The following is a 24409-nucleotide window of genomic DNA, read 5'->3' as shown; positions in this document are numbered from 1 at the left end:
TGTTACTCAAGTACTGTAGGTGACATTCTTTAGTCTCCTTATTAATTCAGCTGTCTCCAAGAGCAAATCTTAGTCCGTTGTCCTCAGTAATGCCATTAGATACAGTTACTGATTGGTGTTCTGTTCAAATGTTTGATAACTAGTTATCTATTGTGTGTGTGTATATGTATATGTATGTATGTGTGTATACACACACATACACACACACACACACACACACACACACACACACACACACACAAAGATAATAGATTGAGTTGTGCCAGGGTCTGCAAAAATATGGGCAGTCCTTCTAAAATAACCACAACCAAATCACCTGACACATTTTAGAAAACATGGGTTTGGATCTAGGATGCTTGCCTTTTACATTTGTTTTATGTGTATGAGTGTTTGGCCTGCATGCATGTATGCATACCACATGCATACTTAGTGCCTGTGGAGGTCAGAAGAGGGTATCAAGTCTCTTAGAACTGGAGATCTAGATGGTTGTGAGCCATTATTATATGGGTGCTGGGAATTGAACTAGGTTCTCTGCAAGAGCAGCCAGTAGTCTTTCTCAGTGGATAAACCATATGTATAGCCATGGCTTGCTTCTTAAGACTGTAGGATTTATAGAAGACGTGGGTGATGGCGTACACGCCTCTAGTCTCAGTGCATAGGAAGCAGAGGCAGGTGGCTCTCTTGTGAATCCAGCCAGCCCAGGGCTACATGTACTGAGCCAGTCTCTGTCTCTGTGTCTCTGTCTTTCTGTCTTCACGCTTTCTCAGGCATGCAGAAGAGATTTGTGAAAGTTGAATACTTATAAAAATACTTATTAAAAAATAAAAAGGGTTCAAGTATATGAATACTTTTTGGAAAAAAATTAACAATGTTGTAAATGAAACCACCACTGATTTTGACTAAATTATTGTCATATTTGAATATAATCAATACTATGCAATCTAAGTTAAATATACATTTCACTTCAAATTTAATGTGATAAGCCTTTCTTTTATTTTGTTTTTTTTTTCTTCAGATGTATGGTCTGCAGGCTGTGTGTTGGCTGAATTGTTGCTAGGACAACCAATATTTCCTGGGGACAGTGGTGTGGATCAGTTGGTGGAAATAATAAAGGTGAGATGGTTTTACACTTTTGAACCAAAAAATGTTACACACACACACACACACACACACACACACACACACACACACAGAAAAACCACACAATAACACTTTTAAACAATGGGAAAGCAGGCTGGGGACATGATGCGGAAGTTCAAGCACTCACTGTACAAACATGAGAAGTAGAGCTTGGCTCCCCGAAACCTGCATGGGTGTGCCTGGGCCTAGCATTTCCCATCCAGAGAGCCCCAGAGCGAGCTGCCTAGGAAGAGTAGCCCTATCTACAAGCTCTCGGCTAGATGGAGACGCTGCTTAAATGAATGGAGTAGAATAGTGCTCAGGGGTAACTGCTGATACCTCCCAACCTTGGGCCTTCACGTACAGGCATACAGAGGGTAAAGAGGAGAAAGGATTATAGGTCATTTAGCCAGCTGTGCTATAGAGTAGAGCAGGTTGGGGGAAGCCACTGGTTTCCTTTTTACAGATCTATTTTTATCGTATGGCGTTTTTTCGCCTGTTTGTACATTTGTGTATCACGTGTGTTCACAGTGCTCTTAGAGGCTAGCAGAGGGTTTTTGATCATTTGGATTCTTGAACTGGGAGGGTTACAGACCATTGTAAGCTACCACGTGGATTCTGAGAATCAAACCTGGATTCTCTGGAAGAAGAGCCTGTGCTATTAATTGCTAAGACACCTTTCCAGCTCCATGATCACAATGTTTTAAGATCTGTGTCATAATTCAAAATTGCTTTTTCTTTTACTATAAGGAAAAATAGGGACTCAATGTTACTGGGTCCAAATGTAGTTGAAGAGGCTGGTGATTGGTCATCTTCCTTAACTCTGTGGAGTTGGGTTTCATAGCTGAGACCACTGTGGTAACTTCTTTTTGTTGTGTGATGTCGTTTTGTGTTATTTTTTGAGACAAGGTTTTTCCTTGTAGCCCTGGTAATCTTGTAAACAAGGCTGGCCTTGCACTTTGACATCCTTGGTAGCCATTTCTTATGTCAGACTGAATGAACCCACAACCTTGTTAAGAGTACTGCTTCCTCCTTACTCACTAGAAACACAGAGTAGAAACCATGGAATCGTGAAGCAGTGTTAAAGAAGGGCTTTTTCAGGTGTACAGAGTACCGTTCAGCATTTATGAAACAGTCTGCACTTTTTAAATATGTGTATATGATACATACAGGAAAAACATGAAAGAAATCCTAGCTCTGGTATTACACTAGTGTTAGTGAACTGGTGTTCAGTTCTTAAAAGAAACACAATCTAGGCGTTAGATAGAGACACCTCCTGTGTGTCTCAAAGGGAGTAGTACTGTTTAGTATTCTCTCATACATTACATCCCAATTGCAGCTTCCCCTTCCTCCTCTTGCCAGTCCTTCCCTCTCCCCTCCCATCAATTCCTCAGAAGTTCAGAACAAAGCAGGCCTCCTGTGGATGTCAACCAAACTCTGTGTATCAGCTTGTAATAAAACTAAGCACATCCCCTCACATTAAGCTGGATGAGGCAACCGGGTAGGAGGAAGAAGGTCCCAAGACCAGTCAGAAGAGTCAGGGACAGTCCCTGCTCCCACTACTAAGAGTCCCACAGGAAGACCAAGGTACACAGCCATGTTTATGCAGAGGCTCTAGCTCAGACATGGCCATGCAGGCTCCCTCTCCGTGAGCCCTGTGAGTCCACGTTAGTTGATTCCATGGGGTTTGTTTTGTCATGTCTTTTTGGGTGTCCTTAACCCCTCTGGTTCCTACTATTAAAGTTGCAGAAACAGAAGTATTGTTCATTTAGGGGTTTATTTAACCTAAGATTTTCAGACAGCCCCTTTCTTGAATATTCTTAGGCTGAGATTCACCTAGATTTTTTGTTTGTTTGTTTTTGTTTTTCTACAAATATATTCACTTTAATGCTCAGTGTTTTTTATATAATCACAGAATAGTTACCTTTTTTACAGGAGGATAGAACTTGTTTCTAAGTATTTATGACTCAAGGCTGATAGCTAAAACAGTTCTGATAAAGAATAGGTTAGAAGGCTTGCATTCCTAGTGTCAGAATTAATCGTACAGTTATAGTAATTAAGAGAATGTAGAACTTGCATGAATGTAGAAATGGAGTATAATTGAGGGCTAAGGAATAAATCTTTACATTTATGGCCAGTTGATTTTTTTCAACATGTATTCTAAGACAATTCGTTGGTAGAAAACCGTAATTACAGACAATAATACTAAACTACTGGGTATGTATGTTCAGAAGAGTAAAGTTAGAACCTTCCTTAGTCACATTTCTGTGGAGGAAAGAGCATTTATACAATCCATGGAACTGTGAATTAGTATAGACAGTATGGAGAACGTATTTTGAGGTTCCTTAGAAGACAACAAAATGTTTAACTCTAGCAGGACCAAGCCCATTCCTGTATGAGTATCTATCCCAAATATGAGTGTGTGAGAACTGTACTCACACGGTCATCGCAGCAGCATTTGCAGCAGCCAAGATATGAATGACACTGACCTGTGTCACTGAGTAAACGGATGGTGATGTCATCACTGAGTAAACAGATGGTGATGTCATCACTGAGTAAACGGATGGTGATGTGCTTTATTTCGGCTTATAGCTCAGGCCACACTCCATCACTGAGGGAAGTCAGGATGGAGTGTCTAGGAAACTCAAGGCAGTGTCCTAGAGGCAGGGCCTGAAGCAGAGGCCATGGAGGGGTGCTGCTTACTGGCTTGTTCCTCGTGGCTTGCTCAGCCTGCTTTCTTATAGCACACAGGACCACCAGCCCAGTGGTAGCACCACCCACAATGGCATGTGTCCTCCCGTCTCAGTCTTCAGCCATGGAAAATGCACTGTAAACTTCTCTTCAGGCCAGTCTTGTGGAGGTATTTTTAAGTTGAGAGTCCCTCTTTCCAAGTGATACTGTCTTATGTCATGTTGACATAAAACTAGCCAACATGCCCCTTATCCTTTTAAAGTCTTTCAGTGCATACACCCTTTTAACTGCATGAATTGAGTTAGTCAAAGATGTTGTCTTGGGATTGGGCCTGGAATGTAGATGTTCTTGAACTGAAGGAGCTGAAAGGTAGGTTGAGAGGAGACAGGGGAGACCAAGGAGTGTGTGGTGTCATCTCAGATCACTGAGCAGTATGAGCAGTGTGCAGACTGGATTTCTGCTGGAGGTGGTGTATGTGGAAAGGCTTCTTCTTAAGAAACTAACCCTTGAGCTGAGTATCTTCACCATGGAAACGCAGCCACTATTTAAAGAGGAAGGTAATGCTTAGCTATTTACCTGAAGTCAGGTCCGTGGTGTGTTTTAAACACAGCTTGTGGTTGTGAATAGCAGGGTTGATAGACTGAGTGCATCAGGAGAAGTCTAGAGCTGTGAGCAGCAGGCAGATGCTATATTACAGGGACTTAGAAAGCCACTGCAGGGTTTTAAGCAGAGGAATAACATTTCTAATATAGCTTCTTTAGTACACAGTAGTTTTAAACAGAACTGGCTTCCTTTGTTGAAGTTTGGTGCCCTCTGGTGTGGAGCCATAAAAAGGCACCCAGTGCCTCCTGCGTGTTGTAACTGCATTGCATTGCGGTTGCTTTGTCTGTTGTTCTTTAAGGTAGCGTAGTCCTTGTTCAGGTCAGTCTTAGACAGCCATGGAGGGAAGCTCAGGAGACCCCAACCCTAGATTAAGAGCTACAGGCAGCCAAGGAATGCAGAGAGCAGGAAAAGTGATTTTCTCTAGCAAATAGCTCACTTAATTGATTATACAGTCCAAATGGTTATCCCTGAAAATGTATACAAGAAAGTAACATTATTCAGACTGAGCGCTCCCTCTTTCTCTCTCCTCCGCTCCCCCTCCCTCTGTGTGTGTGTGTGCACCTGCACGTGTGAGCTCTGCATACACGTATATAACAATGATTAATGAAAAAAGCCGTGAAATTTGAGTGGGGTGGGTGAGTGGTAAGGTTTGGGAAAAGGGAAGGGAAAATGATATAATTACCTCAAAAATTAAGAAAATTATTTTTTAAAAAACCTATGTAAGAAACACCCTTTTCAGAGCTTTTTACAGATATTTTCTGTGATGTTTGTGTTTTCCATATGCGGTCAGTTTGTAGCTAGTAGGTGAAAAACTGTTGTATAAAATGTAGACAATACCAGATCTAGCGGAAATATTATTTAAGGGTTGTCAAAGGGATGTAGCAGGTAGAGCCTCGATTCTTTGAATCTTTCTGCTCATCTCTACATGATACAACGATGGGCAAAAGAAAAAGTACTTTTTGCATAGGTGGACAGGTCATAAACTGTTACAATAGAAGGGTGATTCTACCTCTATTTGGGTTATAATTTATTATTTTTCCTTCCTCTTTGACTATGTGAATATTCTAGTTTCCTTTCTGTTGCTATGATTTTAAAACAAAACAAAAAATACTCTGACCAAAAGCTCCTTAAGGGAAAAGAATTTATTCTTACAAGTATGGCTTACACTTCCAGGTCACATTCTATCATTGAGGAAAGTCAGGACAGGAATTTGGTGACAAGCCTGCTTGCTACATCTGCACACAACATTACTTCTGACTGGGACGCTCGTTCGTAGCTGAAGAAGTGCAGCAGAAACTTGTCAGGGTGCTGCTTGGTGGCTCTCCTACACAGCCGGGGACTCACCTGCCCAGGGTGGTGTCTCCCACGATGGCCTGGGCTCGCCTGTAGCAGTTAGCAGTCCATAGAAACCAATAAGCATACCCACAGGCCAGCCTCCTCCGGGCTGTTCTTCAGTTGAGACTCCCTTCTCAGGTGACTTGAGGCTGTGTCCAGTTGGCAGTTAAAAGCTCACTAGGACATTGAAATGCCGTGCTTAGAGAAAAGTGCATAAAGCCAAGGGGACTAGTTCAAGTCATTGAGGGACTCATTAGTAGGGACTCATAAGTAAGCATTCTTGTTTGTGAATGGGTATCTTTCATCAAGTTTTTTGGAGATTAAAATAATAATTGTATTTCTTAAAATCCAACTGAACTTTGTTCTGTGTCTGAAGTGATACGGTCCTTCTTAAACATGCTATCCATAAAATGAAAAAATTAAGCTGTCCAATTTCAAACATTAGCTATGATCAATCAGATAAAATGCTCTCTAAACCCATTAAAAACTAATGTGACTACTGGACCTTCCAAAGTTGAGCTGTAATAGTTATTAAAATGTCTTCCACTTGTGGTTTGGCTTTACTCTGCTGTCACAGTGTCTCCCTAGGTTTTAGATTTTGATCTAAGCAGTCCTTATTTCAAGCCACATAATTGTTTTTACCTTAGCTGCCAGTGGGAATAGAATTTGCTTCTGTCCCATCTGCCTCCTGGATTTTCCTACATAAACCCTGGCTCCTCGCTCTCCATCGAGGTGATTTCTGTTGTCTGAATTATATAGGCCTTGGTGTTCTTCTTATGTTGGTGGTCCAGGGACTCCTGGCTTTGCTTCTTTTGCGTTGAGATAGGGAATTGCTGCACAGCCCTGCCTGCCCTTACACTTGTGTAACCCTGTCTGTTGTCAGACTCCGTGTCTTGCCTTAGCCTCCCAAGTGCAGGGATTATAGCTGGGAGCCGCCAGGCCTTATCCCGTTGGCCTGTTTATTAGTTATTTTCATACTGCCGTGACAAAATTCCTCACAGTAATTGTCTCACAGTCAGGGGACACAGTCATGGTGGCGGGGAAGGCATAGCCGCAGGAGCCTGAGGCCGCCCTTCATACTCATTCATGACCGGGAAGCAGAGCGCATGGATGCTGTTGTTTAGCCCTTCTCCTTTCTATTCATCCAGAACCCCAGCTCGTGGAAGCCCCTCATAGACGCCTAGAGGTGCTTCCTTGGTTACAGTAAATCCTGTCCAGGTGACAGTGAGGACTAACTCATGACTTTTTAAGTTATATTTTCTTGTGTTGTTTAGAGGTTCTTCTAGGATTAAAAATTCAGCTCTTTAAAATGTTGGTGTTTCTAAACAAGAACAACAACAACAGTAATAATAATAACACAACAATGTGCCACCTCACACACAACCCAGTGTTGGCTGTATCTCCTCATCCTGTGCAGTATAACTGTAACATCTCTTCTGCCCATGTTGCAGTATTTTGCCTGCATGCATGTCTGTGCACCGTGTGCATGCCTGTTGTTCGCCAAGGGTAGAAGAGGGTCTTAGATCCCCTAGGACTGGAGCTAAAAATGGTTGTGAGCTATCATGTGGGTGCAGGGAATTGAACCCCAGTCCTCTTAAGAACAGCAAGTGTTCCTACTCACTGAACCAACTCCCTGCTACTCCCCTTTCATTTGATTTTTAAAGTAACTTTTGTTAGCATCCTGACGTTATTTAATGCCTTTGCCCTCCTTTCCTGTATTATCCTCCCTGCCTATTAAAAGCCCAGCATATTCCTCTGATATACCTGTAAATTTTCCCTTTAATGATTTTATCTACTGTTACTCGACATGATGCCACAGTTATGATAGTTGGGTTTCCTTGACTCTCTTAGATTTGTGAACTCTGCATGGTATTTATCAAATTAAAAAAATTTTGTAGTTTTTAAAATTTTGGTTTTGTATCGGTTTCTTTTTTATCCTCAATCCTTCACTCTTTTCTCAGCTAAAATGAAATACACATACATACATACATACATACATACATACATACATGCATGCATGCATACATACATACGTGTGTATATATTAGTTATATGGTTGAGCATCCTTAATCCAAAAATAGAAAATATGAAATACTCAAAATCTGAAGTGGTTTTTTTTGCATAATGCACAAATGAATACCACATCTGACTTCATACAATGGGTTGCAGTAAAAATCAATGGATTGCAGTAAAAATGCAGACACATTGAAAATCTTGTATAAAATTATTTTTAGCTTATATAAGGTATATATGAGATATGAGATATTTTTGTTTAAACTTATATCCTACCTGCAGGATATCTCATGTATATATGTATGTATGGATGGATGATGGATGGATGGGTGGATGGATGGGTCCAAGTGTGTTGAGTAAGGAGTGAGAGGAGTGCTTTTGTTCTTCCTGTGGATTCAGCTGCAGTCGTTCCTCTGCTAGTTTTCGTTCACTGAGTCCTTCTGTGTGTAGCTCCCTCTCGTCAGGTCTACGTTTTACACCCTGTAGTAAATGCACGTTCCCCGTGCTTCTCCATTCTCTTTTGTTCCCTGGTCACGATGGCTAACCCAGTGTCCGTATGTACCGATGCTGTCATTTTCCAGCTCTGAGTGTTTGATCCTCCCACCCACTTCTTGCTGGTATTTTCTGACTTCAGTGCTGTTCATTTTTAGTTCTTTGGCTTTCTGTGGCTTTTGTTTGTTTGTCTTTAACTTGTTTATTCCTGGAAGCCAGTTACTACTACTCCAAAAATAGAAGCAGAATTCTGTGGTGTACAGTGTCTTTCCCCAACCCCCCCCCCCCAATTACTCAGGTTATTTTCCATCGCGCCCTTCTCCTGAACTGAGTTGCACAGCAGTTACACCTGTATAGCTTTGGCTGGTATTCGGCCGCTTTAAAGGGGCCATTCCCTGTTGGAGTTTTCACAGGAACCATACTTTGTATGGTTGGACCTTTTGGTTACGAAAACTCTTTGAACATTACATTTACTAGTGTCCTTCTATGGTTCTTTGACATCACACTGTCATATTGTGTATACCTAAACGTGAATGAGTCAGACATTTCTAGTGTAAGTCTACAGCTACAGAAACCTTACAAGTGATTTCCCTTGTTTGTTTAATTTTATACAGTATATTTATGATCTCAATAGCCAGTTAGATAACTGTGATTCCGTTGCCGAACACATATTATAAACAGTTTATGATACTCTGTTTTCTAAGTTGAATTTCCATCACGAGTCAATTTTATTTAAATGAGCTCTTTTCAGGTTGTTGAGAAGTCTGTTTAACAGTTTGTTACTTTACAGTTTGCTGTTTTTTGTTAATTTTATTACTGTTACAGGTCATGGCCAGGCAGTGGTTGCATGCCTTTAGTCCCAGCACTTTCTAGGCAGAGGCAGGCAGATCCGTGGTCTACAGAGGCCAGCCTGGTCTACAGAGCTAGTTCTTGGACAGCCAGGGCTATATACAAAGAAATCCTGCTTGAAAAACCCAGAAGAAAAAAAATATATTCAGGCTGGAGAGGTGGCTCAGCTGTAAAGAGCACTGTTCTTCCACAGGTCCTGAGCTCAAGTCCCAGCAACCACATGTCAGCTCACAACCGTCAACCCCGGGGTCCAATGCCCTCTTGTGGTATGCAGGCATCTATGTAGATAAAGCACTCATACATAGACTAAATAAATCTTAAAAAAATAATATATTCAAACAACTCAAAAGAATTCATTTGTCCTTGTAATATGATGTAGTTCAAAAGAATCTTAGCAGCTCTACACAGGAACTGACAGGTGATTGCCTTAGTTCTAGAAAACATCTTTAGGAGTTATGTAAGATGTGGCTGATCTCCTTCCTTGACTTCCATGATACTCCCTTCATGGGACCTAGTCCAGCCACGTGGACCTCTGTTTTAGTTTTTAATGCCCTTTATTTGTTTTATTTGAAAATTTGTTTTATTTGAAAACCGTTATTAACAAGTATATAATGCATTCAGGGTACTTCCCCTTCCCCACCCTATCTTCATCAGTAGCCCCTCCTCCCTACAGGTCTCCTTCCCATATTCCTGGTGTTTTGCTTTCTTTTGTGACCCAGAGTGACCATGGTTTTGAACCTCTGTCTATTGGAGCCAGTTAGGCTGTCCAGGGAGAGTACAACTACAGACCATGACTGCCCCTACTTCAGAATCTTCTGTAGTTCCCTCCCGCATCAACCTCTCTCGGATCTGTGATTGATCTCTGACTGGCAGTCTTATGCGATAGTCCCAGCTATGGAGAGATCATGATACAGTGGCTGTGTCAGACCCTAGTGACATCATTTCACAGCCTCTCCCCTGTCTTCTAGCTCTTACATTCTTTCTCCAGGCATCTTTGAGGGAAGGATGTTTTTAAAAAATATATATATGTGTGTGTGTGTGTGTGTGTGTGTGTGTGTGTGTGTGTGTGTGTGTGTGTGTGTGTGTATAGCATTGAGCATGCAGTGGTACTTGTTCTCAGCATGTTAGGTAGCCACAAGCCTCCATATTTACTATTATTTATTGCAAAGAGAACCATCTGATTAAAGCTGGAGTTGTGAGTCGTGTTTGTCTGTAGGCATAAAAACAAACATTTAGAAGGCAGTTTGCCAGTCTTCTTTTTCAATTTCTCTTTTGTCCACTGTGTGCACATACATGCCTGTGTCTTGTGGTGGCCAGAGTACAATTTGGTGTGTTAATTTGTCAGGCACAGTCCCCTTGTTTTATTTGAGGCAGGGGCTCTCCCTGAGCTAGACTGACCTTCTAGGCCAGGCTGACAAGCCACTGTGCCCTGCCTCCACTTCCCAGAACAGCATGCCACCAGGCCTGACGGTCACATGCAGTCTTACAGATCAGTTCAGGTCTTCATGCTTGCTTTGCAGAAGGTACTCTACCAGCACAGTTACTCCTCAGCGCCAGCTTCTCCTTCTCTAAATGCTTGTCGTTCAGGGCCTGTCTTTCACATTCTTGCCCTTGCTTTACTCATTAGACATTTTTGCAATCATGTGGGTCCCAGCCTCTAGTAAATGATGAACTAATTGTTGTGCTAATGTTGTTTGGGGGTTTCTTCCCCACCTTTGATCATTTAGTTCACAAAAGACACAAAACCTTTATGTTTAAACTAAACCTTAAAGTACTAGAGCTGGGCAGATATCAACCCTCTGCTATTTTGTCCATTTCCCTGTCAATAACCACAAGATATCACTTGCCATGTTATATCTGCCACTCTCACTCCAACTACTCCTCATGGTCATGTCCTCACAGTTGACCTAGCCCATGGTGACGTCCTCCTCCTCCTCCTCCTCCTCCTCCTCCTCCTCCTCCTCCTCCTCCTCCTCCTCCTCTTCCTCCTCCTCCTCCTCTTCTTCCTCTTCCTCCTCTTCCTCCTCCTCCTCCTCTTACGGTCTCTATCCAAGAATCCCCAGTCTGGGAACCTTTCCCCCACCCCCACTGTCTGCATCTGTGTTAACCAGTCATCGATAACTTAGTGAGCAAGGTTTACACAACAAAAGCTGGTATATGTGAGAATCTGCTCATCTTGGAGCTACCAGATCTTGGGGTTCAGAGTTTAGCATTTTGAATACAAACAGCACCAAGCCATTCTCCTATACCCAATACCCACCACTTTGTGGGGGGCTCTTCCTAGATGGTTTTCTTTCCAAGTCTTCTTTGTGATTTAATAACCTAAGCATTTTTCACAACCTCTGAAATTAGAAACTGAATCACTTAATTTCCTAATAACCTTATAATTAGACTCTCTGAAATCACCCCCTAAAACTGGTGTTCCCCTGGAAAGCATCAGATTCTGTCGCCACTTTATCTCTAGCTAGCTTTTACCTCTGAAAAGATACTCATTTAGGCCTCCAGTTTTCATGCCTAAAACTGTATGAAGCAACATGGAGCCCAGCCTGACTACAGTCTGTGCCCATGGTGAGCATAAGCTTTGCTAATGAGTGCTTCTGTGCAGCGACAGCTGAGCCAGGTGAGTGACAGGAAGCATGGCTTACACGCCTATGCTGTTCACTCTCACCCTTTCTAGGACAAACATACACTAACCTGTGGATGAGAAGATCTCTCAGCTAGTTATCCAGAGTCTGCTGATCTCTATAACCCTTCATGATAAAGTGTAGAAAGACAAGCGTTGCTGGCCTAGAACTTGCTATGTGGACCAAGGATGACCTTGAACTCCTGTTGCTTCTGCTTCCTGAGTGCTGGAATTAAAGGCAATTGCCATCACACCCAGCCTAGAAATACACATTAATATAAAATTTGCTCCCTAATGTTTCATCATAACTGGCTTATTAAAATCACCATGACCAACAGCAAAAACATCCTAGAAATAGCTTTGTTTTAAGATGTAACAACTAATCACGGGAGTGGGAAAATGACTCTAGTTCACTATTTCATCTGGAACACTTTGTGATGTTCAGATCTTTTCGTCCCATTGAGGATCCTCACATTCAGGGTTGCAGGGCTGTGAGTAAAGTGTGCTGAGGAATTTCATTATATGCTTTATTGGTTTTTAAAATGATACAGTTTTTAATGACAGCCTGCAAGTTTATAACTAAAGCTTCGTAAATGTCGCAAGTGCATGCTCTAAAAGTTAAAATCAAACAAAAACCCCATCAGTTGACTTCCAACCAACACTCATGGCTAAGGAGCCTCATTCATGACCGTGTAGGCTTTGTTCCACTGTTACAAAGTAGCATGAGTCAGTGTCCTTCAGGAGACTCTGCAGATGTAAAAGCTGAGTGTGTGACAACTCAGTCTATGGCTTCCAAAGAAGCAGAGCATGTGCTACTTGTTTTTCCATGGCTGACTTAGTTTATTACAGTGTCCTTTATAATGTCCTTTTCACGATGCTAGTGACAGAAGTCCGTTTGTCTTATGGCAGAATAATACTCCATTGTGTGTGCATGACATCTTTCCCTATATCCGGCCATTCCAAGGTCTCATATATTGTAAAGCTATAAGCCTGCGAGTGCAGTTGTCTCTTCAGTATTTTGAGAATCATTAGAGTTCCTAACACAGTGCACATATGTTGAAAACATGTGTTTTATAATCGTGTATCTCAGTCTTTGACTTGAGTATCTTTTGAAGAAAAATCTAATTAAAAAGTCAATGACATTATGAAAGTTTTAATGATGTCTAGAGAATTAAAACCAACAAAAAACTAAGGAATTTGGCTTCGTCATGATGCTGTGTGCTTTTAATCCCAGCACTCAGGAGTCAGGTACAGGCAGATAATCAGTGAGTTCCAGGCCAGCAAGGCCTACATAGTAAGACTGGTTTTTTGTTTCTTTTTGCTTTTTAAATCCACTTGTTCTGAATGTTTGTAGAACTACACCTGATTGTTGGTTGCAAGCACAAATTAAATATTTAATATTATATTACTCTCCTGTGAAACTCTCACTAACTTGTAAATAGTGTAATATTTTATTTCAACAGATTTGTTTCAGCTGGTAGTAATGATACATTAAGCCCAGTACTCAGAGCATTGGGAAGATCTCTGAATTTCAGACTAGCCAGGGCTATCTATGGACATACTGTCTCAGTAAACAGACAAGCCCATTTCATACTGGGCTCTACGGTAATGAAAGTAACGTGTAAAATCATGTGTGTTTCTGTATGTGTGTGCGTGTCTGTGTCTGTGCATAGTGCTTCTCCTTAGACCTGTCTTCTGCGGCTCTGGAGGCAATGAAGTGCTCAGTTTACTTTGCCTGGTATTGTTTGTTTTAATAAAATGCTATATGAGTTCTCCTGTTCTTTATGTCTTCTCTAGGTCTTCAGGTAGTTTCTTTTATGTAGCGATACTCTAAATGTTCAGTGATTGCGTGAAATGATGAACCTGCCACCAACACCCGACCACAGCATTGTTAGGCCTCGCCAACTTGAGTGTCACTTTTCACATGTAGAGCAGCTAAGATCAGTGTTGGGATACAGTGCTGGGAAGGAAGCTGGGGGGTTGCTCAGATTTTCTAAAATTATTTATTTTATGTGCATGGATGTTTTACAGAACTGTGTGAGCATATGGGAGCGCTTGGTGCCGTCAAAGTCTAGTTGATATTATAGGATCTTCTGGGACAAGGGTTACAGATGATTGTGTTCTTAACTAGTATGTTAGTTAGTCCCTGGAATCTTTCCTAGTAATATTTTTATGACTCAGATTTTTAACATTCTTATCCTAGAACATTAGTCTGGTATTATAGCATGGTTGTATAAATGTAAACTAAAAAGCTTTCACAAAATCCGTTGAGTTGTTTATTTTATCTCTGCTTGGAATTCATATTGTAAAACCAGTGCATCAATGTATGAATAGATACAAAGTTGACAATATTTTTTTTCTCTTCTGTAGGTCCTAGGAACACCAACAAGGGAGCAAATTAGAGAAATGAACCCAAATTATACAGAATTCAAATTCCCCCAAATCAAGGCACATCCTTGGACGAAGGTGAGTGAGAATGAATCAGAGTCCACCAGCTAATAGTTAAGTGACTCTCGGGGTTTCACTGTACTTCAGCTGGACTATTACAGTGGCCTATGTCAGCTACAAATGCAGAGCTGTTCTCTGTGAGGATAGTTAAGTATTTTATTGATGGTACTATTATTCCTGTTGATTGCCCAAGGGTAATTTCCAGCCTGGGCTTTTCATTTGCAAGTAAGAACAAAGTATCCTTGGCATTAAAATAATTTATTTAGATTTTTTTAAAATCTAAGGTTCTAAATTTTGTGATTTAAATGGGAGATGCATAATTCAATATTATCAAAATAATATACCTTTACATTTTTTTATTCTTTTAAACATCAAAATTGACCTTCTCATAGTTGTTGCGTGTTTTTCTTGCTTACTGTCCTGTTGGTACTTCAGAAGCAGTATTTTTAAAGCAGGTATAACCTTGTTGGATACATACTTTGAAAGTAATTTATAATGTTTATAAGATGTTACTAACCATTGGAAAAGCCTCATCAGAAGTTTTCCCACCCTGCGTTGTGTTATGAGGTTAGCTATGCAATGAAAAATAAAAAGAATGTGTCGGTATTTACAAATGGAGTTTATTTGTAGCAGCCTTTTTTTTTTTTTTAATATATGTAGATTCAGAAACTCTAGCCAAAGCTAGGAATCCAGTGATCCAAACTGCACGGGCAGCTGTTAAACTAGCACTTGCTCTTGTGTGCACAAGAGTGTGTGTCCGATGCTGGATTTTTGCAGTCACGGTCATGTTCGATGCATCATTCACAGAGGGAGGGAGGGAGGGAGGGAGGGAGGGAGGGAGGGAGGGAGGGAGGGAGGTAGGTAGGTTAGTAGGTAGATGGGTAGGTAGGCAGGTTAGTAGGTAGGGAGGGAGGGAGGTAGGGAGGGAGGTAGGTAGATGGGTAGGTAGGTAGGTTAGTAGGTAGGTAGGGAGGGAGGTAGGTAGATGGGTAGGTAGGTAGGTAGGTTAGTAGGGAGGTAGGGAGGTAGGGAGGTAGGTAGGTTAGTAGGTAGATGGGTAGGTAGGCAGGTTAGTAGGTAGGTAACCAACCATATAATAGGTTAGAAACAGTCAACTTTTAAATTGGTATTTCAAAGAAGATTATTTTAAAATGTCCACATAGCTTGTTTCATACATCTAAGTGTTTAAGAGGTAAAGTAATTTAAGGCTGTAGATGAAATGATTCATACTCCATGTATGTAGTCAGTATGCCTGCCTGTCTTAGTTAAGATTTTATTGTGGTGAAGAGATCCCATGTTCTCTTCAACTCTCACAAAGGAGCATTTGTTGATGCTGGCTTACAGAACAGGTTTAGACCATTACCATATGGCAGGAAGCATGGCAGCACGTGGGAAGGCATGGTGCTGGGGAGGTAGCTAAGAGTTCTACATCTTGACCTGCATCTAGCAGGAAAAGGACTGTGAGCCCACGATCCTGGGCTTGAGCATCTGAAACCTCAAATCCTGCACCCTGCACCCTGCACCCTGGTGACACACTTCCTCCAAGGAGACCACACCCACCCCAGCAAGGACACACCTCCTATAGTGCTACTCCCTATGGGCCAAGCATGCACACACATGAGCTTCTGGGAGCTGCTCCTTTTCAAGCCACCACACTGCCTCCCTTTCTCTTCCTGTTCTCTTCTCCTAATCACATAATTCCAGGTTCTTCCTTTAACATTTTCGTAACCCCTCTTAAGAAAAATACTTAACATTCATTATTTCTTTCCTATTTAAACAAAGACATCAGTAATACTTTAGTGCCAGAAATATAGATTGAGACTTTCATTCTCCTAAGAGGCCAAGTCCCCTTCATTTTAAAATTCATGGTGAACTCTGTCTTTGGTAAAGTCATCTTAGGTCTTTGTATTTAACACTTAATTTTATCAGTGTGATATGCTTGGGATCTTTGATGTGTCCCCAAACCCAGAGGATCCTAGGTGACCTGTTTGGATTTTGAAGCCAAGTAGACTGAAGCTACCAGTGTCTTATTGCGAGTGATTTATAATATATTGCAATCCAACTAAGTTAAGGAGAAAATAATAGAGAATTATGGGTATTAAATACAGGGATATTTTAAGTAGTCATTATTTTATAAAGAAAGAAGGGAGGATATTCTAAGCCATCAGTCAGTCTTAGTGAATCTGAGTATATATCACATGTCCTTGATGCTGACACACGGTGGAGCTGGCTGTGCTGCACTGGAGGTGACGGAATCTGTTAACACTCAGCGCCCACTGACGCTGATGTGTGTGTTGTATCCCTTATCCCCACCCGCAGTTTTCTCTACAGTGGAAATATCAGCCAGAATAAAATATGAAGAATGGTTAATTTTTAAATGTAGCCCACAGAAAGAGCTGTTGAGAATTAGTTTAAACCTTGCTCTGCCTTCGTGGGTTCTGATGTTTCCCTTATACCCTGGATACTTTCCAAGTGCGAATGAAGTATAAAACCGTTTATTTAGATCTCTGTTTCTATGCCATGTACAGAACAGTTGTTCAGTTCTCTTAGGTTTCATATTAAAACTACCAGGAACCCTTCGTTTATATAGTGTCCTTTGACAATCCGGCTTTCTCTTCATGCAGTGTATTCCACAATAAATAAATTTGTATTGATGTCTCTTTAATACACACAAATTTAGAAATTCCATGGCTCCAGTTGAGTAAATGATGAGAATGTGCTCGCATTGAATTAAAAAAATTTTTTTCCAAAGTAAAATGTAGAATTGGATCCCAAGAGGTAGCATAGCCCCCTCTTCCTTAATCCTCCTGTTCCAGTAATTTACAGCAACTTGAGAAGGATAAGCTGTACTGGGTAGCCAGTAGCGTCATTTAAAAACCATACGTAATGTTCTCTGAAAACACCGTGTCCTTTGGATCTGGAAAGACGGAGAAGCCAGAACGCCCTTGTTCTCAATGGTCTTCCTTTAGAATCCACTTCCGCCCTCTTCCCTAAGACCATGGGGTGTGAGCCCTGGCTCCTCGGCTGCAGGGTGATCCTCAGTCGTTACTATCCATTCCCTCACATCAAGTTAAAAACACACCAGACCAAGTCGTGGACCCCTACTTAAGTCTCCATTCTCTTTCTAAAAACAAACCACTCTTGCACATGTACTGTTCTGCAAGGTGAGCGATTTGTCTTCTCAAAAAGGTAGACAAACATGAGAAGACTGCCTTCCTCACAAAGGATGCAGGTGTATAGGAACTAGAGAGGAGACGACATTGTCACTGTGCCACATTACAAGGTTTGTGGGCCATATGAACCTATTCAGGGTGCCCTTGACTGTTAGATGTAGCTAGTTGGGGGCTGAAGCCGTTGTTCAACCCTTAAGACATTCGTTGCTCTTACAGAGGACTGGGGGTTCAGTTCCTAGAACTCCCAAGGAATCTGATCCCCTCTTCTGACCTCTTCAGCCACCAAACACACATGTGATACACATAAGAACATGCAGGGAAAACCCACACACACATAAAAGGAAATATATCTCAGTAATTATAATAGCTAGTGCAAACCAATTCATCAATAAAGCATTTAATGATTTAAGTGGGGAAGGAAATGGAGGCTTATGTTTTGGTGTGTGTTGTATATTTCAAAGAAGAAATGCCAGAATGAAAGCTAAAGGAAATGATACATTGTAGACAGAGAATTAAATACAGAGATTTGGGTGGGGAAAGAGAAGGAACTTATCCTGCCTTTAGTACATGGAGGCAGAGTTAGCTAGCAGGTCACTAGGAGAGAAGTGGGCTTTAAACAGTTTCTGTTTTGTAAGATAGTGATTATGTGCCTTGTTTTTTCTTCAGGTTCTTTTCAAAGTACAGCTATACTGATTATAAAGGCTTATTTCAGTCATGGATGGAGAACATTCTACTTCCAATACACTTCCACCTTGTCCCTTATTTCTGCCTCATGTCCTGGCCTTGGTTTATGCCTACTCCTCACTGGTTTCACCCCTGCAGCTTCAGAAATCTCGGTCCAACCCCAGCCTTCTCGTTACATTCCAAATGAGCCTCCTCACTTCCCTGATTCCTCATAGCCTTTAGGACAGCATGCTATGGAATGCATGTTATGAAAGAGAGGTCACGGGTTCTTATTTATTATGATTTCCATATAATTCTTTCAGTAAGCAGACTTAGTTCTTGTCTTGCCCCCAAGATTAAGATTCCCTGAGGGACTTAGTTACTAGAACTCTCTTTACCGAGTTGTTCTGCTTCCACCAACATGTGTGCGTGTGTGCATGTGCGTGTGTGTGTGTGTGTGTGTGTGCATACGAGTATGCATGCGTGTGTGCGACGTGTGTGTGGGATAGCTCGTCGAAACCTTCTGTAGTATAGTTGTCGTAGGAATCTCCAGCTCCCACTGTTAAGTAGCTGGTGTCCTTTGTTTAAATGACTGTCACATGCTCGCTTTTGTCTTCTTAGCAAATGACCCAGAGGTCAGATAAGTAATGCCAATGTCTGTATAATTTTACAAAGTGGTGGAAGTCACTTAACTGGTTTATGGACAGAAGTAGAGCAGAATCCCCACTGTCCCCATCTGTTGTCCCTGTATTACACCACTTAATAAGTTAGCTGTGTCTGATGAGGTTGTCTGTCTTATACCTTACCTTAAAGGGGCATGCATCCATGTTTAATTTTCTGATCTAATCAAATTTCCCTAATTGATACAGGAGAAGCCACGTTTGTTTCTATATCTTTATCTTCTTGCCAGTGTCTATCCCTCTCCACAATCCACACACAGTGTTTTCCGTTTTCTTCTTTGCTAAGCAATTATTAATCTCAGATCTTCTTTCCCCTGTGGAATTTTCTCATTGTCCATGTAATCTGCGGTCAGTCACCACCATGTAACTACTTTAGTCCCCCTTTAGTCAAATTGTATATATCACAGCAATTCCTAATTTCCGATTCATATCATAACATGCGTCAGGTTGTTTTCTGAGAGCCAGAAGGATGGCTTACCAGGTTAAGGCACTGTCACCAACCCTGGATGGACTGACTTTGATCCCAGGAACCCCCCACATGGTGGAAGGAGGGAACCAGTTCCGTGGTGGCTCTTTGGTCTCTCTGAGCGTGCACACACAACACACAGACAAATGTAGGGAAGAACCTTTGTTCTTCAAGACAGCCCTAGTCATCCTGGAACTTGCTACATCTGTAGACCAGACTGTCCTCAAACTAAGAGATACACTTGCCTCTGCTCCCTGAGTGCTGGTATAAAAACATGTTTGTTGCCAAGCTTTTGACATAGTTGTTTAATATGCAACAGCTAAGATTAAATATATGCATTAACTCAGTCATTATAGAGGCTGCCTGGAAACTAGTGTCCAGCCAAAGAAGTCACGTGTGCTGATTTGTTGAGTGTGCTTCGATAGGACGTTGTTGTTCCGTCTTGCTAACAGAGGAAACAGAAAGTTGAGTTTGAAGCACGTTAGCTCTCAGCGGAATCATTTTACACTAAGTAAGTTATACTCTTAGCTTAAAACTAAACCAAAACCTCACTGTTTGTTTTCCAAGGCTCTTGATTGTTGTAAAATTATCAAAGGGCTGTCTTTTACCCAACTAGGGCCGGCACTACAGTGCCCCAAGATACCTGCTAGACATCTTTTTTTTTTTTTTTTTTTTTTTTTTTTCGGAGCTGGGGATCGAACCCAGGGCCTTGCGCTTCCTAGGCAAGCGCTCTACCGCTGAGCTAAATCCCCAGCCCCTGTCTGCTAGATATCTTGGCAGAAACACACATCCCAATCGGTGGTGGCCCAGTGTCCCTGCCGCCACACACTCTCCCAAATTCTCCACAAGAAAGAACACAACACAGTAACCTCCGATCCAATTGATAAGATATAATTGCCCACCTAGACACACAAAGCCCTGTACACAGCCATCCCTGAAGAACATTCGTAACAACCTGTAAATACACAGAGAAGAATCTCTCCATCAGCCTCCATGTCCTCTCGGCTAGATATCGGTGGCGGCTTCTCCTGCCGTCTCTTCTCTCCTTCCTTTCCAGTGTCCTCCTCTTCCCCTAAACTTTTCTTCCGCCCATCCGTTCTTGTCATCCAATGACAGACCTCATTCTATCCTGTACCCGCCCTCACCAGTATGACATCCTACACTTGATAACCTTGCATTTTCCATGACCGTTTAGTATGGCAGATTTAGCCATGTCAACTCTTTTGCTGCATTAATGAGAAGCCTTCAGGGAGACCCACAAAGCAAAAACTAAGATTGCAGTCAAACTTTCCTTGCAAACCCTATACCTACCTTTTTGTCTTATAACATTCCCATGTATTCCAGAAAACATAAAGCCTATTGGGCATATCTGCTAGTTCCTAAGATTACCTCTGATCTATGTCATTGCTTGTGGAAAATCAGACTCGTGTTTCTCAACACTCTCTGCCTTGAATACTGTTGTAACCAGTTACCACTTGTGAGTGTGTACACCATCACTGAGGAGTTTTTTCTGCCTCTTTTAGTACCGGCATCACAATCTCCTCTCCTTTTTCTAATACTCAGTCTCCTTAGTGAATAACTTCCTTATTTTTCTGTCTTCCAGGCTGTGTACTTTATTTCATTTCTAAAAGTTGCACATATAAGAGATAACTCTTAACAGTAGGAGCATGACTTGGTAATTCAGCATATTCCTAGCATATGTACTGCACCAGGCTTGATACCCAACATGAGACACACACATGCATGCACAACACCCCCCCCCCCATGATTAATCTATATATTGGAGGAATATTTTTTCTAATTGTTTAAGATGGAGGACAAAGGATGGGATTGGGAATTGATTGAAGAAGACCATTTTTTTTAATTTATCATTGATTTAAATATTATGTATTTATTACCAGTGCTATGCTGAGTCCCACAAAGGATACAAAATAAAATATGCAGTTCTTGCCTTTGAAGAGCATAGTTAAAGCAAGTATTAAGTAATATAAAATTGTGTGTTGTAAATTTTGTGTTCATAGCTGTTTACATCTACTGTGTGTCACAAGCCAGACCTTTAGGGAAGGCAGCAAAAGAAGTCTCCTCAAAGACGACATAGGACAAGGGCTGTTGAAGTAGAATAAGGTTCGTTTAAGTGGGACCCATGAAGGGGCTCAGCTGATGAAGGGTCTTACCACTAGGTCTGGGTGACCTGAGTTTGATCTCTGGAACCCACAGAATGGAAGAAAGTTACTGAGTCACGTGAGTTGTCCCCTGACCTCCAAGCATATAAACACAAATGAATTTTCAAAGGTGAAAGAAAGAAAGGCGAAGTCACGATTTGCTGAGGTGTAGGAGAAAAGGCTAGGCAGACATTTTAAGATGGGAGAGAAGGATAGAAAGGAAATGTGTACTCTGAGGAAAGCCAGTCTGAGTACCATAGCTGTTTTGTAAAACCATGAACAGTCAACTGGGTTAGAGCCATTTGGTAAGGCATGCCTGTGTGTAGTAATGTGTGCCTGTGTGTAGTAATGTCCTACAGTGGGGATGTGAGAAGAGGAGGACTCACGGTATAGGGAAATGTTACTTCCTGTAACTGTGTCGGTACACGCCGTTTAATTAGGGCAGCTGGAGCTCAGTAACTGCAGGGCCAGCCTTGTCGTGACTACAGAAAGGGTCTCGTGTTTCCTTGTTCTCAGCTTTCCTTACCCGACTTTCCAACCCTCGGAGGTTAGAACGCTGTGTGGCTTCTTCATGAGGCCTGGGCTCCTTTCAGTTTGTGATCCATTCTGAATGGCAGTGACTTCAGACATACTGGGCTTGTGGATTCTCTGAAAGCTAGTTTTCAGTGGCTTCTTAGGGGGAATTAATAATTTATAGTTGTGTTAGTTAGGGTTTTATTGCTGTGAAGAGACATGGTGACAGTTCTTATAAAGGAAAACATTTAATTGGGACTGGCTTACAGGTTCAGAGCTTCAGTTTGTTACCATTAGAGGGTGCTGGAGAAGGAGCTGGGAGTTCTACATCTGAATTCACAGGCACAAGGAAAAGACTGAGCTGCTAGGCCTTGCTTGAGCAACTGAGACCTCAAAACCTGACCCCCACAGTGACACACTTCTCCAACAAAGCCACACCTACTCTAGCAAGGCCACAGTTCCTGCCAGTGCCCCTCCCTGTGGGAGCCACTCTTATTCTAACCACCGTCCACAGTAGTAGGTTGGATTGCCTTGTGTTTCAGTGTATCAGTAGATGCATGTATGAAAGCACTCCAGACACCAACAAAGGAAATGTTAAAATATGAGTTACTTAATTATTGTTACCTGCTTAGAAAACCAATTAGTTGGTTTCTTTTTGTTGTTAATTAACATAAATAACTATTCTCAGATCCATGATAATTATCTTACTTTAATCTTATATTTAGGTCTCTTAACTGCAGACAGCTTTGGCTTACTTGAGAGCCTGTGTTGAATGGTGCTACTCTTTAACAGTCATGGTTTGCCAGTTTTAAACTGGGGGATTATCTTTTGCCTGTGACCAAAAATTGAGTCTGTTTCATAAGCCTATAATGGGAAGTAATAGGAGGTAGCCATTTGCAGCAAACACATAATTTGTTCTGTGTTCTACTAGGTTAATTTCCACTATCTATAGTTATAAAAAGTGGGCATTTTTCTATTGCTTTGGCTGGGTGCATAATACAGCAGCATTGGTGAGAGCTGACTGCAGGAGAAGCAGCTTTACCTGGAGGCCTTGCAGTGTGTGGGGTTCTTCCTCAGTAGCCATCGGGAAGGGCCCGTGGCTCAGCTCCAGGAGGGATCTTCACAGCCAGTCCAGAGATCTGTCTGTTATCTGAGTCACCCAAATGCAAATTTATTTTAATAATTCTTAAGGATTTGTTTGCATCTGTTCAGTACCATGGAGACCTTGGGGGCACATTAATTTTATGACAGTATCTCCCCCGCATGGACTAGCAATCTCGATGTCTGCTTGTTTGAATTTAAGGCAATCTGTTACTGCATAGGTGAGGTAGCAATGAAGCACTCAAACGTTCATGTCAGTGTTTCGGTTCATTTGATTCTTTCTTTTCTTTTCTTTTTTCTTTTTATTTCACCTTTATCTCTTTTCTTTTTCTTTATTGTTTTGTTTCATTTTGTTTTGTTTTATTCCTTTTTTTTTTTTTTTTAATTTTAGCGTTTAAAGGGGTGTCTGTGGCCTTGCTGCATACTTGCCTGGCCATATTTAGTCTGCATACTAATTGTTAGTTGGCCCAGTTGAATCTTACTTTACGCGGTTAGTTCTTTTGGTATGCTTTTCTGTTTTTGTCCACCTGGCTGAGTTTTAACATTTCAATTCTGACGGGGCCGGATTTTAGTCCAATGCACTAAATTTAGTCTGCAGACTAAAAGTAATCCGCGGATTATTTATTTTTTTGCAAAATTCCCCCACTGGAAACTATCTAAAAGAAAGTTCCATTCTCTTAGCTCAGTCAAGGGAGTTCACAGCTACCGGTGAGTTCTGCCAACTTTTGTGTTCTCAATGCCTAGACACAATAGACCCTGCTAACTCCTGTGCACATTTGGCTCCGTTCTGCCTAGGTGTTGTGTACATTATTCTGCGTGTCACCTGTAACTGTGACTGTCCCTTAGTTGTTTTGTTTACTGTATACATTCTTGTTTAGCTTTTGGTGGGTGAATTGGGCATACTCGCAGATGAAGCTGTGTTCAATCTGTACTCAAAGATAAAGGTTTTTTTCAGTGAGTTTTTGCTAAAAGGAAAGAATGCTCTATATTAATTTTTTTTCTAAGTCATGGGTGCAAGGGTATGAGGGGGCAAAGCCCACAATAGAGAGAAGTAAGTTTATACCCGCACTCCTGAGGTGATACGTCAGTTTTCCGGAGAGTCCTCACAATGAGACTGTCAGTAAACATCTAGCAGGGAAGTCAATCCAAACGAGGAGAATAATCCGCGGTGGCCTGATTCTTTCTTAGCTCACACAAATTAAAAGTATCTGGCTTGAAATTTACAGTAATATAAATTAAATATACCTAATATTTCTCTGTCATGACCAATAATTTAGCAAAAAAAAATGTTTATACTGTATAACTGAGACAAAATAATTGTGAAATTTTAGCATATTGGGAACGTACATTTTTAAAAGCAGGCCAATAGGCCCCTCCCAGCCATGTCTGTGATGATGAATCCAGGTCATGGAAGACCACTTTACTTTGAGAACTTTACTTCTAGATTTCATTTTGATTTTAACTTATTTTGGTTTTGT

The 24409-nt window shown here is 41.4% G+C and overlaps 1 protein-coding gene across 8 annotated transcripts in view; it reads left to right on the top strand.

Annotated features, from left to right (window-relative positions):
- Positions 1–24409, top strand: part of Gsk3b (glycogen synthase kinase 3 beta) — a 150164-nt gene that overhangs the window by 99822 nt on the left and 25933 nt on the right. For all 8 annotated transcript variants that reach the window (XM_006248373.5, XM_039088669.2, XM_039088668.1 and 5 more), the window contains 2 exon segments: positions 1016–1113; positions 14096–14191. In XM_006248373.5, the coding sequence (XP_006248435.1) occupies positions 1016–1113; positions 14096–14191 (194 nt within the window).

The sequence above is a fragment of the Rattus norvegicus genome, chromosome 11 (genome assembly GCF_036323735.1).
Source record: "Rattus norvegicus strain BN/NHsdMcwi chromosome 11, GRCr8, whole genome shotgun sequence".
Lineage (NCBI taxonomy): Eukaryota > Metazoa > Chordata > Mammalia > Rodentia > Muridae > Rattus > Rattus norvegicus.
This window is presented reverse-complemented; position numbering and strand designations above follow the sequence as displayed.